Source organism: Crassostrea angulata, chromosome 5, assembly GCF_025612915.1.
Source record: "Crassostrea angulata isolate pt1a10 chromosome 5, ASM2561291v2, whole genome shotgun sequence".
NCBI classification, from domain to species: Eukaryota; Metazoa; Mollusca; class Bivalvia; order Ostreida; family Ostreidae; genus Magallana; species Magallana angulata.
In genome coordinates this window covers 46250958-46269535 of record NC_069115.1, presented here as the reverse complement: position 1 = coordinate 46269535, position 18578 = coordinate 46250958, and the positions used below count along the sequence as shown (strand labels likewise).

The following is an 18578-nucleotide window of genomic DNA, read 5'->3' as shown; positions in this document are numbered from 1 at the left end:
TTCATGATTAAAGTAAAACATTTGCAATTACCAAATAAGTGTTCTGCATCCACGACTTTCTAATTACATATGTAAAATAGCATATAACATTTAATGCCGTTAGGTATGTGTGTAAGCAGTAATATTTGTGAAAAATATTTTTTTCTGTATGAACTATTTCTACTTCTATTTCCAAACTGATGTAAATAAAAACAGGTGTATTTCATACACATGTACTTTAGAAACCGTTACTGACCTGTCTAACTTGGAAACGGACTCTTAACGAGTTTTTGAGTTAAAATAAATTCAAAGCTGTGTAATGAGATGTAGATCATGCAACAAGGGTAACATTTTTGTGCTCAATATGCATGGCAAGTGAAATTTCTATACAAAATAAGTCATGTACTAATGGATTTACTTAAGTATGCAGGTTTTTAATGTAAGAAAATGTTTTTATTTGAATCAAATTAAAGATAATCTATTGAAGGCCACTATCCCTTATTACATGTATATGACGGATTTAAAGGGGCATGGTCACGATTTTGTTGAGCTATTATCGAGTTACAGAGCTTGAAATTCTTCGCTATGTAAACAAAGCGTTTGTTTATATTTTGAATTTTGAAGTAAAAATTTCAGGTTAAAACTTAAAATGAATGTGCTAAACGTTAGGAACTGTTTATCTATGCTTAAAATAAATAAAAAGATAGAAAAATAAGCTGGAAAAAGATTTTCACTGGTATATTGAACCTATGCAAACAAAAACGAGGCACGAGCCTTGTTTACATGTGAGCCCTGTATCTTGCTTATAACTATACGAATGACTCTCAAATTTTATCTGATCATTAGAAATGCATTTTTAAAGCATTGTAAATAATAAAAACCTAAATATAGAGTGTGACCAAAGTCGTGACCTTGCCTCTTTAAGAGGAATGAATATTCATGACCATTTTTAGGCTAAGTTAATCTCCTTTAGAGGAAGAGCTCAATATAAAGAAATCGAAAACTTTATAAAATTTTAAATCTAAGATAATTATAATAGGGTTGTTCTGTACAAATGATAAAAATGGTTAAAAATTAACCATCATATTTAAAAGTTTAAGGCAGAAACAATGGGTACGGTTTTTGACCACCAGTCGTTTTGAAATAGCAACTATTTCGTTTTATCAATTGATATGATAAATAACTGCACAATTTGATTGTTTATTTAAATTCAAAGCAACAGAGAGAGAGAGAGAGAGAGAGAGAGAGAGAGAGAGACAGACAGACAGACAGACAGACAGACAGAGAGAGAGACAGAGAGAGAGAGAGCTCCATGGCCCGCATTGCTCCCTTGTTCAACTTTTTATGTTCCCTAAAGACATGAAAATTGTTAAAGGTACGTGTTAGTTTTACCTTTTTAAGTACAATACAAAGGAATGTAAAATGGCCATGGTATGAATTGTACTACTTTTCTTAACTAGCCACTCGTTTTATATCAATTATAAACAGTTTTTTTCTTGCTTTAACATTTTAATCATTTTTTTGTTGTGCATGTGGAACTCTGCTCCAATAATAACCCATTTCTGACATCCAGAAACTATTCTATTGATAAATACTAAGGGTTGCAATCGATTGCAGAATTGTTAATCGGTAAGTCGCAATTAGTTCCGACCGATTAACCGGTTACTCGTATCAAAATAAGCAGATTCTTGTTTTTAACATGTTATAATTATTTTTAATAATTGTTATGAATGATAATAATTAAAACAATCTTTGACAACGAACAAACAGTCAGAAATAGTTTAACTGACCACATGCAATTTTGAAGTCAGGTCGACCTCTTAAAACAAAGTCTGCCTATGTATGACATGTTATAGATCTCCATTTAAAATGATTATCCTTTTGGATAGTAGTAATATGTTTGTACCCGCTAATTGTTTTGTTTTAGGTTTTAGGTCGTGTTAAAGGAAAAAAGAAAAATAAACACATTGAACGTAAATTCAATTAAGATCATTGCGACGGTACGCAACAGTGAAAAATATATAAATAATGATTTATATACAGCTAGAAAGGCAGTAATATTTTGTTTTAACAATCATTATAATTAACACCTACAGACCACTTTCCCCCCATAAACTCAGCCCTGGGGTATAAACAGTCTTCGAAGTAACTTATAATAATAATATAGGAAAGCAATATAAAATAATTTGAAATTGCGTTCAAATATACATTTGTTCTATCTTATACAACTAACCATTTATTGATTTTATAACCTGTCAACATCTTTCCGACCGGGTAATCGGTTAACCGGTCATCCCTAATAAATACTCTTCATTATATGTTGCTTAAATCTTAATTTCATATCCTATATCCTTCATTTTAATAAGATTCTTTTTTTCATCCATGTTTTCCTAATGCTTTGGACCCTCCACGACTTCATCCATATCTTCACCACCACCATGCTCTCTTTAACGGATTTAACAGTTGATAATCTCCTTTCTTTATTATCATATTAAAAACACACCCTTACCGATTATTATACCCTCTTCGGTCCTGATTGATTATGCTTTGAATAAATGTGAAAGATTTGTTTAATTGTTTGCTTTCACATAAATATTACAAGTGTAATCCTTCATATTCTTGATTAGGATTTATTGAATGTGATATCACCACTAAGAATGTTTGATCTCAAGTGACAATCGTAAAGTAAATCCTTAAACAATCATCACACAAGCTTTCATTGAAATGTATTTCACAATTTAGAAGCTTGTATTTGTTTCAAAACAATTTTACTCCACCTGTTACAATGTATGTAAACTTGGAATATACATAACAAATCTCACCACCACTACCACAATGATAATGATAATAAGATATGAATACGTTCGAAAATCATGTATTTTTCACTTTTAGCTAATGCTTATACATTACTCACAAATTAAACCATTTACATTTCCACTAAAGTATTTCCTTCTATTTCATATGTAAACCCACGCACCCCCTAACCTACAGTTGCACCCAGACTCCTTTGTTAGAGCACGAAACATTTGAAACATCATCAAACTTACTCCCACTTAAAAAATGAATTAAACATAATAAGCACACTTCTTTTTCCTTTATCATATTTTTTCTATATAATAAAAACGTGGACACCCTCAATTCTGTATTTTTCACAGGGGTCAGGAGGTAGGACTAAATTACAATTTTTATAATCTAGTACTAGCTTCTTTTTTTTTTTACAATTTTGATCTGTGGGCCAATGTTAGGGGCTTTTCTTGACCCTAGAAATAATTCTACTATATCTAAGGAAACGTATGTTAACTTTTGGCTATTACAAGCTATTTGGTTTTTAAAAATGTGTTTAAAGCGACCGACTCTTATTTCATTCTTTCCTAACTATTTTCCCTTTGAAGGGAGACGGACACAAAGACACACAGACAGACGCCTGCCGAAAAGTATTCAGAAAAGCTTACTCGAACATTCAGCTCGGATGAATTAAAACGCAATTTATGAGAATTTGTTAGAAATGTTAGCCTGTATAAACGGATTGAGGATTTGTTTAATGAGTTTCGCCTGCATACACACAGCTATCAAATTAATCATGAATATAAACTACTGTAGGTAAAATATTATAAGTAAATGGTACAATGAATAATCATCTGCATAACTGCACATCTATTCGTCACAGAAAATATAATAAATTTCCCGAATTTCTTTAACTTACAAATATTAAGCATTCATTTGATATGGGTAAGAATTATCTAGGGAACATGACATGGTTTTCAAAAGATAAGGTAAAATAGATAAAACAAATAAGAAAAGTAAAGGCAAAGTGCTACAGGTAGAATATACAAAAAATATTATAAGAGTCATCTGTAAACTCATATGCATAACAAGTTTTTTTTTTATATATTTCTATATATACTCCTCTTCTGAAGAACATTTATTTTAAAAACAAAAATGACTAGAATATCTTATAAAAGTCATAAAAAGAAGACATTTTAAAAAGCCAAATTCCTTTGAAACTGGATAATTTTCAGATTTTTATTCCTGACTTTTACAAATATTATAACTGAAAAAAAAACTTATGGAGACAAAAAAGTCTTATTTACCCTTGTGCACTTTCTAACACAACCACTAAAAAAAATCGGTCTCTTCTGCAGCCGATAATATTAGTGAGTGCAGATATTTTTTTTTTTACTTAAACATTATTGTGACAAAACAAGTTATATACATTGATGATTCATAATTTTGTAAACCATACATCCCTCCCCATCCCATCCCTTCAATAGTGGTATGTGTATGATTCATCAATTTCATTCCCTCTGTATAGCAAAAAGCCTTAAACCAAGAAAATTTCAAACATCATTAAATTTACTGCAACTCATAAAATTTATAAAAACATAATGAAAAAATAAATAGTTTCCTCTTTCTTCATAAGATTGTTTCTGTATAAAAAAAAATAGGTATATGCCATACAGGGGTCAAAGCATGATTGAATTTCAATTTCTTCATACTAGCTTTTCTCTATTTGATTGTCATATCAAAGCATTTTTGTTTGACGGAAGAAAATTTAACTCTTGTTTTCTACAATGAACTTTGGACGAATTTTAGAGCCTCTTTCTGACCCCCCAAATTACTTCTATTATATATCGGGAAACTAATGTTAACGTTTATCTATTACAAGCTATTTTGTTCTTAAAGCGATTTTAAAAAACACCCGACTCTTATTTCATTGTTACCTTATTATTTTCCCCTTGACGAAAGACGGACACAAAGAAAACAGACAGACACTTGTAAAAAGGTATTCAGAGTAGCTAACTTGTACTTTCAGCTCCGATTAATTTAAATCGTTTTTGTGTGTGCGTGCGCGAGATGTAAGTAAAAATTGATCTACAGGAAAGTCGTAAATTTGTTTTAATTTCAAGTACACCAGCACTACATAAATCACACATTGAGTTAAAACGAACAACAGATATTACATCATATATTTGTGCCTGGCAATGTCAAACAAAATAGGTATATATATATATATATATATATATATATATATATATATATATATATATATATATATATATATATATATATATATATATATATATATAAAAAGCACTGAATAGAATCAACAACACTAGGCATCTTTAAAGTGTCGGATCTAATATATAGATACTAAGCCAGTAAACTGAATATAAAAAGCACTAAAAATGGCTAACGACACGAACAATAGAAATTGTCAAATTTTCAGGACAACCAGTCCCTTCTTCAGGACTAAAAAGTAAATTACATGAGTACAAAACAAAGAAAACAAAATCTAAAGCTACTACTAAACTACTTAAGAAACTATAAAAAAGAACAGCTACATTATAAACATTTGTTCACATTCTTAAAGAAGGTGTTGCTACTGTCGCCGATCGCTCTAAAGTAATCAATCGACTGCCAACTTCACGCCTGATTAAGTTAATTAGCTAATTAAAATTGGCGTCCGAGTTATCTAATGAAAATTTGAACCCCCGTTGTTAACTCGTACGGCACTTATGATATATACTCGAATTTTGATTAAAAAGAGATAAAATTCAATGAAAATAAATAAATAAAATTGAAAAAAATGATTTACAAATAAAAGGTAGTAAAGAAACTAAAAAATGAATGGAAGAGGCGCAGTTGACAGATTTCATGAAATTGCTATGTGGGTGTCAGGTGATGTATGGCTATGAGACGTTCATTTTAGTGAAGTCCATTTGTTTGTTCATGCCATCAGGTCTGAATGATTTGAGTCTGTGCATCCAGAACTTTTCCTTGCTCTTCCTCTCCGCGTCTGTCCAATGAGGATTATGGTCAATAACCAATACTGTCATGTCTTCCCATTTGTGGCCACTTGTATTAAAATGTTCTCCGACGGGCTCCTTGACTTTTTTGGTCTTTATGGTAGAGCGGTGGTTGTTGATCCTTCTGCGGAGGTCACCTGTTTCACCGACGTATTGCTTAGAGCAGACTTTGCAACTGATGAGATAGATGCAGTTGTCTGTGCGACAAGAAGTGTTGCCAAATATCTTGTAGGTGCGACCTGTGATGGGGCTTTTAAAACTGTCCGCGTTGGTGCTGTGTTTGCACAACAGGCATCTGGTATCGGAACATGTTTTAAAACCACCATTTGGCAACGGGTTGTTTAATCTTGCCCTCACTACCATGTCCTTTAAGTTCCTCGGGCGTTTAAATGCAGCCATTGGTGGATCCTTGAAAAGATCAGCCATTCTTTCGTTAGTGTAAAGAATGGGCAGATTATTTTTAAGGATGGTGTTGAGGTTCTTAAGGGCGGGGTGATATGTAGTGACCAGTGGAACCCTGCTTTTGTCTGTTTTCTCTTTGTATTGTAAAAGGGTTTTCCTGTCTTTTGTAGTAATCTCATCAATTGCGGATTGCACTGTGTGGGCTTTATAGCCTCGATTACACAGATGGGATTTTAATATTCTGCTCTGTTCTTCAATTCTTTAATTAGCTAATTAACTTAATCAGGCGTGAAGTTGGCAGTCGATTGATTACTTTAGAGCGATCGGCGACAGTAGCAACACCTTCTTTAAGAATGTGAACAAATGTTTATAATGTAGCTGTTCTTTTTTATAGTTTCTTAAGTAGTTTAGTAGTAGTTTTAGATTTTGTTTTCTTTGTTTTGTACTCATGTAATTTATTTTTTAGTCCTGAAGAAGGGACTGGTTGTCCTGAAAATTTGACAATTTCTATTGTTCGTGTCGTTAGCCATTTTTAGTGCTTTATATATATATATATATATATATATATATATATATATATATATATATATATATATATATATATATATATATATATATATATATATATATATATATATATATATATATACCCTTTGAGTATGCTACTCGCTTACTGTCGAGGTACAATGCCATATCTCTGAACAAGTTCAGCATAGCTTGACCGTTCTGAAAGAAAAACATATATAATAACACTTTTTGACAAAATAGTGATTGTAAGTTTTAATCAAAAAAATTAGTCCATGTACATGTATGAAATCAGACTTCTGTCATAAAAGCGGAATTGAACATTTCGTGAAAACAGTTTAATTTGGTCGGTTTTATGCAACATATAAAATAAAATCATCTTTCCGAAAAAATATATTTTCATCATATGTATTTCAACTAATAAAAATAAACTAGTTCATACTTAGATATGAATGGTATAATTTAAGTAAATTTTTACTATATTCAGTCGAAACATTCAATTTCAACGTTCACAATTCACACATGTGCCCATGTATATCACAAAATTTGTTTTTCCAAATGCTTTACAAACAATTTATAAGGAAGAAATTACCGTTGCAGATTCCTTCTCGTTCTTCATTTTCCTGTTTCATATATCCTTAAATTTATTCCAACTTATAAAATTAATAAAAACACAATAAAAAAATAAAAAGTTTCCTCTTTCTTCATAAGATTGTTTCTGTATAAAAAAGAATAGGTATATGACATACAGGGGTCAAAGCATGATTGAATTTCAAACTCTTTACACTAGCTTTTCTCTATTTGATTGTCATATCATAGCATTTTTGTTTGACGGAAGAAATTTTTACTCTTGTTTTCTACAATGAACTTTGGGCAAATTTTAGAGCCCATTTCTGACCCCCAAATTACTTCTATTATGTATCGGGAAACTAATGTTAACGTTCATCTATTACAAGCTATTTTGTTCTTAAAGCGATTTTAAAAACACCCAACTCTTATTTCATTGTTACCTTATTATTTTTCCCCTTGAAGAAAGACGGACACAAAGAAAACAGACAGACAAACAGACACCTGTGAAAAGGTATTCAGAGTAGCTAACTTGAACTTTCAGCTCCGATTAATTTTAAAATGTGCGTTTGCGTGCGTGAGATGTAAGTAAAAATTGATCAACAGGAAAGTTGAAAATATGTTTTAATTTCAAGTACATAAACACTACACAAATTCCACTTTGAGTTAAAACTAAATACAAACAATTCATAAGGAAGAAAATACCGCTGCAGATACCTTCTCGTTCTTCATTTTCCTGTTTCATCTATGATTAAATCTACTGCAACTTATAAAATAAAAAAAAGACACAACAAATTAAATGTTTCCTCTTTCGTCATAAGATTGTTTTTCTGTATAAAAAAAATATATTTATGAACATAAAACATTTATGGATACTGATTCATATTTACCGCCATTAACTGTATATAAACTGTCAGAGTTTACTATTGCGCATGCGCAGCTTTTAAGCGTCATTCGCCATTGTTTACATTTAGCTCGCAAAGTTTTTGGAAAGTTTTTCCCTTAATTTGATGTTTTCACCGAGGCGCTTTACTTGTTAACCACCCTGGGATTTTCCGAGGACTTCTGGATATTTGTAACGGTTTCAGCGAGGTAATTTAGCCGCCGTTTTTGTGTTTATTAACTTGTTTATATTATGGGACGTTGGTGGACGAGGGTGAGACCCCCGCGCTCTTCATGATATGTGTATGGGCCGGACTTTAAAACATTGGTAGATTTCTTCGACCAAGGATCATCTGTGTACTGATCAAAATAATTTATATCTTCATTCAGCTTAATTATAATATTAATCTGTCAGTCATTGTTCGCCCTGTTCGGAGGTAAACAACAGATCACGTGACCTGAAAACAAGATGACAATATTGTGTGTCGGTGATTCTCATGTGAAGCGTTTTGGTGCATTTATTGACAGTCAAGCTTCTGCTGATGTCTTTAAAATTGCGGACCTTCCACAAGTGAACTTTTTTGGCATTAGTGGAGGTGCAGTGACAAATCCACGCCACTTGCGGACCATTTTGGCCGTCATCGACGAACATCGTCCCACATGTCTTATCGTGCACATGGGTGGTAATGATTTGGACAGTCGGGATAATGCAATTGACACTGTTGTGTTTGGTTTGACTGCATTTTTGACCCAGATTCGAGTTCAATTCCACATTGTTCATATTACAGTGATCCGATTTATGCCCCGCGAAAGGACAAGAAACATTGACCCTGAAACTTATAATGAGCGAGTTGTCTTAGCGAACACAAAGTTAAAATTTCAGTGCCAACAAGTGGGACTGGTGTATTGGAGACTGAAAAGGTTTACTAACAGCAGGGAGCAGATTTTTGCAGATGGTGTACATCTTAATTCTTTAGGGATGAGGAAATATTTTCGACAGCTTAGAGGAATTTTCCTTAGTTTTTTGCACAACAACAACACTCATGCTTATTGAACTTCACCCTTATATTTGGCTAGCCATGATGATAGGTGCGTCTGGCTATGTCACATTATATTAAGGCTTATTCACATTTATTGTTTGTTTTCACTATATATTTTGTAATTTCAGGCTTTCAATCTGCTGTACACTTGCTATTATTATACAAATTAGTGTATGATAAATATTCTTATGTATATTTGATATCAATAAGTTCAGAACTCTGCTTCCAATTAATGTAACTGTCATGTTATCTAGAATTACTGTTTGACTACTTACTTATCTTGCATTGTTTTTATTTCCAGCATCCAATTTCTTTTTTGCCATTATTAATTGTGTCTGCAAAATTACAGTGATAAACCACCCATCCTCAGGTATATATGCTTTACTATAATTGATTCAGCTCTGGCTATGTTATGTAATAGTGCAGAAATGTCTGTCACTTTGTCACTCTTTGCATTGGCTATGATTTAAAGCAATGGCTATGATTTGAAGCAATGGCTATGAATTTAAGCAATGGCTATGAATTTAAGCAATGGCTAATTTTGAAGCAATGGCTATTATTTTAATCATGCTATTCATTTAGCACTGATTTTGATACAAATGCATGTTTTATAAGACATTTTAAGAGTGACGGCTAGCTTTGGATACATATCAATGTGATACTGCTACCAAGTCAGGCGATAGAAAGGGAGCAGTTAATTTTTGATAAAGCAATTACATCACATTGTATGCAATGTTGATTTGTAATAAGATGCCTCTAAGTTATTGTTTTTGTACATGTCCTGTTGATGTGTGCTACCTTTTTTTGAGTGGGATTTATCAGAATTTTTTATTTTTAACTATGTTATGTTTTTAGGATTATGGCTTCCCGTTCGAAGAGAAGGAAAACAGTAAGCCAGACGGGTCAGACGGAAACCCACGCTCTAGTGAAAGAATGTATGGCTGCAGCCTTACCGGTAATAGAGTCGGTGGTGAAGGAGTGTATTGAAAGTAGAAACCGTCAGAGCAGTGAGTCTTCAGCAGTCCAACCTGGACCGTCTGTTCCTGACAGACCTTCAACCCAGGAATCGACGGAGACCGTAGTCAGGGACAACCCAACCTTTCAGGCCATAATTCAGTCAGGTATTGAATCGTCATCCCCCCTAACCGCTGTCCTTGAAAACAATTTCCCCTTAGGGATAGCAAGACCAGTGGGCCTAGGTGTTGACACGAAAATTAAAGCGAAAATTTATGCGAATGAATACATTAAGCTGGCTTCATTAATCCCAAAATCAAGTTTTGAAGAGGAGCCCAAATTTAAGTCAGTTGAAAAAGATGGGCAATTAGTGTTTATAAAGGCAATTGACAATGGGTGTATTAAATCTCTTCCTCAGTGGACTGAGGCCTTTCACGTGTTTGTAGCCATACATTGTACGAAATACCCAGATGAAGTTGGGCAACTCATGACCTATGCCCAAATCATCCAGGGGATAGCAAAATCATGTGGGGATGATGCGGCCATCAATTATGATGAAAAATTCAGACAGTGGCGCCAAGTTGCTCCAAGAGCATGTCTTTGGGACAGAAAAAATTCAGAGCTTTATCATGATGCAATTGTCCAAGGCCTTGAGTCACAAACAAAATCAAAGAAGCAGCCCTTTCGTGCATCATCCCCTAAGCAGAAATATTGCTTCACATACAATAACAAGGGCTTCTGTGACAAAGGCAACTCATGTCAATATGCACAATATTGCTCCAATAGACACTCTAGGCTTCAATGCACAAAACAGAAGCAGAGACCCATCAACACATCAAAATCTGTCACCAATGATCACAAAAAAACCAGCTACCATTGCACGCAAAGTCTAAATACACAATTGTCTCTCCTATCGATGCTAATCAATTATCTACATACCTTCAAGGCTATGATCCAACGCTCTCAAAATTTTTAGTCGAGGGATTCAAATTTGGTTTTAAGATTCCTTTTCAAGGTACTCGTCAATTTCGTTTTTCCGAAAATTTATCATCGTTAAAGGGGAATGAATTTGTTTTGTGGCAAACGATAAATAAAGAATTAGAATTAGGAAGGGTAGCAGGTCCGTTTGCTTCCATCCCGTTTCCTAACTTACAAGTTTCCCCTCTTGGTCTTGTTCCAAAACATAATCCAGGGGAATTTCGACTTATTCACCACTTGTCATACCCTGAAGGCCTATCAATAAATGCCCACATTCCTCGCGATCTGTGCATTGTACAGTATCAAACTATTGACACTGCGATTGCAGCTATCAAGAACATTGGGGTGGGGGCACTTTTAGCAAAAACTGATTTGGAAAGCGCTTATAAGCAAGTACCAGTCCATCCTTCTGATTTTGAACTACTAGGATTTAGTATCGATGGTCAGTTTTACTTTGATAAAACCTTACCTTTTGGCCTAAGTTACTCGTGTAACCTTTTTGAGAAGTTTAGTTCGGCTTTACAATGGATTCTCCAAAATAAATTTTCCGTGGTACATTGTGTTCATATGCTAGATGATTTTTTATTCATTGAAAATCCAGATTCACTAGAGTGTCATAATGCTCTTATGGCTTTTCACTCTTTGGCTGATAACATTCATTTGCCGATAAAACATGCAAAAACAGTCTTTCCCTGCACAACTTTGACTTTTCTGGGCTTAGAAATAGACACTATCAAATTTGAAATAAGACTGCCTCAAGACAAGTTATTTCGTCTGGCAGACACTATTCAGCTTTTCAAAAACAAACGCACAACTACCTTACGTGAGTTGCAATCTGTTATTGGAGTGTTAAATTTTGCTTGTTCAGTAGTACCACCTGGTAGGACATTTTCTTCGCAGAATAATTGACCTAACTAAGGGCCTCAAAAAACCTTTTCATCATCGTAGGTTAAATGCTGAAGCTAGGGCTGACTTGGAAGCTTGGTCTATTTTCATAGAGCATTTTAATGGCAAAGCACTATTTCATTCCGGGAAACTCTGTTCCTCCCAAACTTTGCATCTCTTTACTGATGCAAGCAATTTGGGTTTTGGATGTACATTTGACAGGCAATGGTTCTATGGTCCATTTGAAACAGACTGGTTGAAATATCACATTTCAGTAAGAGAATTCTTTCCTATTGTACTTGCAATGGAAATATGGGGTGAGAGCTTATCTAATACAGCAGTTGTATTACATTCAGACAATAGTGCAGTGGTTCATGTCATAAACAAAAATTCCTCTAAAGACCCACATTTGATGAAACTGATGAGACGTCTTATGCTAGCTTCACTAAAATACAACATTCATTTCTTTGCTGACCATATCCCTGGCCTTTATAATGTCGCACCTGATCTACTCTCTCGCTTGCAGATTCAAAGATTCAGAGAACTCTTTCCAGCCATGAAAGCGGAAAAAACATCGGTTCCACAGGCATTACTACACATTTGACTAGTACAGCAAACTTCCTTATTAGAAGCTCATTATCAGAGGATTCGTTGTCATCCTATAGAAATATATTTGCAACTTACAAAAGCTTTATTCACGATCAGGTAGATAAGAATTCATCTCCTTTGCCCCCATCACTGTCTCATCTATTAATGTATATCGCACACTGCTACTAACAAGGCTTAGCTGCTTCAACAACGCGTACACATATTTCAGCACTTAGTTTCACTTTCCAACTAGGGGGTTACCAGGATTTGACTCAAAATTTTCTTATCAAGAAACAACTGCAAGGTTTTAGTAAAGTTAGGCCTACTATAGACAACAGGCTACCAATAACTCCTGATATTTTGGCAAGAATTGTGTCTGCTTTACCATCCACGACTTCTTCTGCATTCATTAGCACTCTGCTACATGCTATGTTTGTGTTAGCCTTTTGTGCATTTCTTCGGGTCGGCGAGATTACTCAAACATCTGTAGCAAAACAGCATTTTTTGCTGGCGAAGCATGTAACATTAAAAAATGATCCCCTAGATAAATCTATAGAACTTAAAATTCCACACTTTAAACATTCTAGCCAGTTTACTACTCTGTACATTCAGCAAAACACTACCAATCCCCAGTTATGCCCATTTGCAGCTCTTAAAATTTTTTTAAAAGTTAGAAATCATGAGTCACCTTTAGAACCCCTGTTCTCATTTATGGATGGTTCACCAGTCTCTCGTCAATTTTTCACTGCACAACTTAGGTTAGCACTGGCATTCTGTGGATTAGATACAATTAAATACCAATCGCATAGCTTTCGTATTGGGGCAGCTACATTTGCTGCTGCATCTGGATCATCAGACATTCAAATTCAAAATATGGGTCGTTGGAAATCCTCGGCATTTAAGAAGTACATCAGAATTCCAACAATGACAATGTAAACAAGGCCCTACAAATACTCATACCAGTTAGGGATCCGAACCTTGGAGTTAGGGTCTTCAGGTTCAATTTTAAACATATGGGCTTTCTACAACATATTAGTACGGATTGAACCATGAAGTCAGGGGTTTCTGGTTCTATTTTCTGTAATGTACTGTTCTGTTCATTTTTATTAGCTATGTTTAGAACCATATAGTCCAATGTTATGGTTCTATTATTTATGATGCAAAACAAGTTTTGTTTTGTTACACATTGTGAACCATGAAGTCTGGGGCTTCTGGTTCTATTACTTGTGTTAAATGGACAATGTCTCTGTTTTTATAAGACACAATTTCAAATATGTAGAAACCATGAGGTCAGGAGCTTCTGGTTCTATTATTTGTCATATACGGGTACATATCTATTGCTTACACCTGCTTCTGGCTCAATTTGCTTGAAATATTATGTTCTGTAAACTGGTGTTATGAGGTATTATGCCCATATATTGTCATGTACTTGTTTGGGTCTTTTTTATTTTTAACATTGTATGTGTTGACTTTGTTATGAAATGAAGAGCTTCACATTAAATTGTGACATGAATGTGAATATTGATGTGTTTGGACTGTTTCGGCTCTATCAGTGACTGCACTGTGATGATTCTAGCTTTATATCTGTAGACTAATGTAAATGTATGTCTTGACGATAGATTAACTCTATCCTTGTTATTGGTGCTTCGCTATGGTGGTGGATGGGGGTTATCAAACTACAGAAATCTGCAGCTTTGATATGTGGTGGAACATCTTTGACACTTTTTTGTAAATAGAAATTGCCATGTTTTATTGTCTTATGTTCTCTGTTTATTCTAGTCACAATACTGTGTTATTTATCTATGTTTTATATATGCAAGATTGCTTCTTTGATTAACAGTATTGTGTTTTTGTAGTTTACATTGTGGCATCTTTATGTTATATTTTGTACTTTGTCATTTATTATATTATTTAATAAATGACCATTCTTATTACTTAATCAATGTCTTGAGTTGTATTGTGTCAAACCGAGCACCACCATATCAGTTATCCATAAAATATATTTATGAACATAAAACATTTATGGATACTGATTCATATTTACCGCCATTAACTGTATATATACTGTCAGAGTTTACTATTGCGCATGCGCAGCTTTTAAGCGTCATTCGCCATTGTTTACATTTAGCTCGCAAAGTTTTTCCTCCGCCCACCCCACCTCCTTGAGAGAGTTATTCTTGTCCTTGAAGCATTAAATACCTCATCTTCGACATTGTTTTATTGTCTTATGTTCTCTGTTATTGGCGGAAGATACCCCATCTTTGACACTTTTTTGTAAATAGAAATTGCCATGTGTTATTGTCTTATGTTCTCTGTTTATTCTAGTCACAATACTGTGTTATTTATCTATGTTTTATATATGCAAGATTGCTTCTTTGATTAATAGTATTGTGTTTTTGTAGTTTACATTGTGGCATCTTTATGTTATATTTTGTACTTTGTCATTTATTATATTATTTAATAAATGACCATTCTTATTACTTAATCAATGTCTTGAGTTGTATTGTGTCAAACCGAGCACCACCATATCAGTTATCCATAAAATAGGTATATGCCAGTCAGGGGTCAAAGCATGATTGAATTTCAATTTCTTCATACTATCTTTTCTCTATTTGATTGTCATATCATAGGATTTTTGTTTGACGGAAGAACATTTAACTCTTGTTTTCTATAATGAACTTTGGACCAATTTTAGAGCCCATTTCTGACCCCCCCAAATTACTTCTATTATATATCGGGAGACTAATGTTAACGTTCATCTATTACAAGCTATTTTGTTCTAAAAGCGATTTTAAAAAACACCCAACTCTTATTTCATTGCTACCTTATTATTTTTCCCCTTGAAGAAAGACGGACACAAAGAGAACAGACAGACAAACAGACACATGTCAAACGGTATTCAGAGTAGCTAACTTGAACTTTCAGCTCCGATTAATTTTAAAATGTGCGTACGTGAAATGGAAGTAAAAATTGATCAACAGGAAAGTTGTAAGTATGTTTTAATTTCAAGTACATAAACACTACACAAATCCCACTTTGAGTTAAAACTAAATACAAACAATTTAAAAGGAAGGAAATACCGCTGCAGATTCCTTCTCGTTCTTCATTTTCCTGTTTCATCTATAATTAAATCTACTCCAACTTATAAAATTTAAAAGAAGACACAACAAAATAAAAAGTTTCCTCTTTCGTCATTAGATTGTTTTTCTGTATAAAAAATAGGTATATGCCAGACAGGGGTCAAAGCATAATTGAATTTCAAACTCTTCATACTAGCTTTTCTCTATTTGATTGTCATATCATAGCATTTTTGTTTGACGGAAGAAAATCTAACTCTTGTTTTCTATAATGAACTTTGGGCAAATTTTAGAGCCTCTTACTGACCCCCCAATTACTTTTACTATATATCAGGAAACTAATGTTAATGTTTATCTATTACGAGCTAGTTTGTTCTAAAAACGATTTAAAAAAAACACCCGCCTCTTATTTCATTGTTACCTTATTATTATTCCCCTTGAAGAAAGACGGACACAAAGAAAACAGACAGACAAACAGACACATGTCAAAAGGTATCCAGAGTAGCTAACCTGAACTTTCAGCTACGATAAATTTAAAACGTTTGTGTGCGTGCGTGCGTGAGATGTAATTAAAAATTGATCAACAGGAAAGTTGTAAATATGTTTTAATTTCAAGTACATAAACACTACGCAAATCACAATTAGATTTAAAACTAACGACATATATTACATCATATATTTGTGTCTGGCATTGTCAAACAAAATAGGTCTATTTGTATATATATGTTCTCTTTTGAATATGCTTCTCGCTTACTCTCGAAGTACAATGCCATATATCTGAACAAGTTCAGCATAGTTTGACCGTTCTGAAAGAAAAACAGATATAATTACACTTTTTGACAAAATAGTGATTGTTAGTTTTAATCAAATATATTTATTCCATGTATGAAATCAGACTTCTGTTATAAAAGCGGAATTGAACATTTCAACAGTTTAATCTGGTCGGTTTTATGCAACATATAAAATAAAATCATCTTTCCGAAAGACATATTTTCATCATTTTTAAAATTAACAACTTCATACTTAGATTTGGATGATAAAATTTAAGTAAATCTCTACTATTTCAATTTCAATGTTCACAATTCACACATGTGCCCATGTATATCAAAAATGTGTTTTTCCTAAAGCTTTACAAACAGTTGATATGGACGAAAATACCGTTGCAGATTCCTTCTCGTTCTTCATTCTCCTGTTTCATTATGTAAGCCAATAAACCACAACACATTGGCCTGCATGTATGAAAAGTCCTTTCGTCGGAGAGGGTCGTGATCGCCCAAACTAAAAATAGTAAACAAAGTTTTTTATTATTTTTTTTTAAAATGAAACAAAGTGTTTTTTCTTTCGTCTAAACAATGCCATCTCATGATCATCAAGATTCATCAAGTTTTACTTTTTTACAATATAAAATTAACCTCTGTTTATGACAATTATTCTAAAAAGATAAGCTCCTTCATCGATAATTCTGAAAATCTTCTTTTGTTTTGAAAAAAAACTTTTACCTTTGGCCAATGTAGTTTTTTTTCCACACTCTGTGCATTCTACGAAATTCTCTTCAGCATTGAATATACATCCAGATGACGCGAGTCGGACGGCAAATATCTTCTCTATGATAACATTATTCGACAGTGCGGAAAATGTCGCCAATCGTTCTATGCCTTTGCTGTCAGTGTAAGCACACGGAGACAGAGTTTTAATTGTTCTGCTTGTCTTGTTATCCTGTAAATAATTTTATTATAGTTTTTTCATTTTTCAAATTACTTGCATTTTCATCATAATATGCGGGTTTTATATAACTGTTATCAAATTCTTAAGACTTCTAAATTTCATATAATTAATAAAAATATTCTTACCGCAATAACTACAGACCAGTCAGTCGTAGGAAAAGCCATTATTTGCTTAGACTTAAATCATCCCGAAACTGTTGTTATATAAATGAAATTTGACTCCAACCAGCTTTCCGGCCACTTAGGGTTTTTTGTATTAAATAACATTTTCAATCAAAGACAGTTGTCAGGATATGAGTCAAGTGTTGCACAATTGATCGGAAATTATTATGCACAAAACCATGTATATTAATATTAAACTTTCTGATTTTGAACAACCTATTGGGGAAAAGATATTTTTATGTTCTTGATGATAGAGATTTCTGTCCGTTTTTAAAGGGATATAATCATAATTGGGTTTCTTAAAAGAAATAAAGGAGAAAATAATCGGTTAATGTAAATGTATCTCTATTAAAGATTATATCTAAAATCATAATTATCTTAAGTTTTTTTCGTTGCCGTCTTACATTAATTTTTGTGACAGCTTTAATCCCTTTCTTTCTTTGTACATATTTTTTCATTAAATGTATGTAAATTTTACATCGCGTATTTTTCCTCTGTATGAAAGTGAAAGACTATTTAAGTGAACATTTGATAATATTTCATGCTCCCGATGTTTCCTTAATGCAAATCAGCTTATATCCTCTTTATTGTTTTTTTTAATTTTTATTTATTTTTTTGGGGGGGGGGGTAAAGGTTTCTTTAAGACTGAAAGCTTGACATGTAGTTGGTAATCTTTGTAAATCAAGGACCCCTTTAACTAAGTTGACCTCATACTTTAATAGCATATGTATCACCATTTGTTGATTATCTTATGAAATCGTATAAATGTAAATAAACTGTAACAAAGTAATAATAAAAATTGAAATTCGTTCTTTTTCTTACAATATCATTTCTTTACTTTTCTGTAATTGCCGGAAAACTGATTTAACATAGTTTGAAAAAAATCATGTAATCACCTTTCCTTGAGTTAAGACCTGTTTTAAATACTCAATAAAAAGTAACTAGCATTTTAGCAGGTAATTTAGAAAAAGGTTTGGAGAGACTGTCTTAAGAAGACAGTATGACATG

General features: G+C 33.2%; 2 protein-coding genes across 3 annotated transcripts; one reads left to right on the top strand and one right to left on the bottom strand.

Annotated features, from left to right (window-relative positions):
- The first annotated feature begins 8207 nt into the window (after nucleotides 1–8207).
- LOC128184037 (uncharacterized) lies at nucleotides 8208–14546 on the top strand. Of its 2 annotated transcripts, none has more exons than XM_052853332.1 (3): nucleotides 8208–8372; nucleotides 9504–9572; nucleotides 10058–14546. In XM_052853332.1, exon 3 carries the CDS (start codon nucleotides 10062–10064, stop codon nucleotides 11130–11132), a length of 1071 nt encoding a protein of 356 aa, XP_052709292.1. In that variant the 5' UTR covers nucleotides 8208–8372; nucleotides 9504–9572; nucleotides 10058–10061; the 3' UTR covers nucleotides 11133–14546. The 2 variants fall into 2 exon arrangements, with proteins under 2 accessions (XP_052709292.1, XP_052709291.1); XM_052853331.1 differs by having other exon boundaries at nucleotides 8208–9251.
- Nucleotides 14547–16272: 1726 nt separating this feature from the next.
- Nucleotides 16273–17654, bottom strand: LOC128184039 (uncharacterized). Its single transcript, XM_052853340.1, has 4 exons — nucleotides 17535–17654; nucleotides 17184–17400; nucleotides 16843–16962; nucleotides 16273–16490 (listed from the first exon to the last, which is right to left on the bottom strand). The coding sequence occupies exons 1-4, from the start codon at nucleotides 17571–17573 to the stop codon at nucleotides 16435–16437; spliced, it is 432 nt and encodes a 143-aa protein (XP_052709300.1). The 5' UTR covers nucleotides 17574–17654; the 3' UTR covers nucleotides 16273–16434.
- Nucleotides 17655–18578: the final 924 nt, after the last annotated feature.